The sequence below is a fragment of the Gavialis gangeticus genome, unplaced genomic scaffold (assembly GCF_001723915.1).
Source record: "Gavialis gangeticus isolate Ggan-Ray unplaced genomic scaffold, GavGan_comp1, whole genome shotgun sequence".
In the NCBI taxonomy this organism is placed as follows: domain Eukaryota; kingdom Metazoa; phylum Chordata; order Crocodylia; family Gavialidae; genus Gavialis; species Gavialis gangeticus.
This window is the reverse complement of record NW_017729032.1, coordinates 160,608,424-160,609,621: the sequence shown is the minus strand read 5'-3', so window position 1 is coordinate 160,609,621 and position 1,198 is coordinate 160,608,424. Positions and strand designations below refer to the sequence as shown.

Genomic DNA, 1,198 nt, shown 5'->3' with positions numbered 1-1,198 from the left:
ACCTAGTCTGAAGTCCAGCTAATTGAAAAACCTGATTATAGAACATCATATCCTGCTGGACTTGCCAACATATCCTTGATGACCTTTATCCTGGAAGATAGGAATAGTGGCTCACTGACCCTTTGGGGGGGGTCAACTTGGGGATGCTGAAAACTTCAAATAAACCCTGTTGCCAAATTAAATGGCTTTTCAGAGCAAACATTGCAATAGCTCCGTGGTAAATGGTTACTTAGATAGTACTTGCCTATGTCTGTTTCTTTTTGGGTGATTTGTGTGCTGTGTTGGCAGATAGACTTTTAATTGCAAAATTTCCAGTTAAAACTTGCAAAATTTTAAAAATACTACTGCTGCTTTATATTAAACCATAGTTACTGTTTTCCAGACTTGGCTGTGTTCTTCCTAGCAGATATATTCTTTATTTCTACTTTAATAGTTAGACTAGATCCTCTTCATTATATGAAAGCAAGCTGCTTTAAACAGTATATTGTATCTAGAGTTGCGTCCATCTCAAATAAGTAAATGCAAGTCCTAGCTATATTTAGCCTTAATCTGGCAAATTGTAGGGCTAGTATTTGAATTAACAAAAATCAAGACTAGGAAAACAAAACAAAACTGGACTGCAAAAACAGCTTGCAGTTCAAGGGAGGGTGAGGAGGAACCTATAGCTCCAGACCTCTGTTTATTGTGAGTTTTATATTTAAATTTGGGTGACTGAGCACTGTGCTAGTAATATGTACCTAATTGGCAATTCTGGTCTCAAACATGACTGGAATTGCAGGGACCCCAAATTTTAATCTCTTAGTGACTTGAAGTCTACTTGGCTTACAGGAAAAACTATTTGATTTTTTTTCTACTGCCCATCCTGAAACTCCACATGAGCCCCGAGGATCAAATTGAGCACTTTGCTTTATGTACTTCTTACCAATAACTTCCTGTAGGTAAAATACTTGTCTTGGTTACACCTGTCCAGACCTCCTCCATAGACTAGTGCTTGCACATCTCTAAATAATGTGGGAGAGTAAACCACTGGTTCTTCTCATGGATGGTATATGAATCAGTATCTTTAACAGTTTTCCATTGTGGATTTTCAGTTTTTTGTTTGTTTTTTTTTTAGAAATATTTTCTCTCTGCCTTTCTAGAAACACCTTAGAACTCCAGATATTGTCATAGGAGCAGACACTATTGTGGTAAGAATTCT

The 1,198-nt window shown here is 37.0% G+C and overlaps 1 protein-coding gene across 3 annotated transcripts in view; it reads left to right on the top strand.

The window, feature by feature from the left end:
* Positions 1 to 1,198, top strand: part of ASMTL (acetylserotonin O-methyltransferase-like) — an 86,872-nt gene that overhangs the window by 15,051 nt on the left and 70,623 nt on the right. For 2 of the 3 annotated variants that reach the window (XM_019524208.1, XM_019524206.1), the window contains exon 3: positions 1,140 to 1,187. The exons of the other annotated variant lie outside the window; for it this stretch is intronic. In XM_019524208.1, the coding sequence (XP_019379753.1) occupies positions 1,140 to 1,187 (48 nt within the window). The remainder of the gene's footprint in view (positions 1 to 1,139; positions 1,188 to 1,198) is intronic. 3 annotated transcript variants of the gene reach the window in all.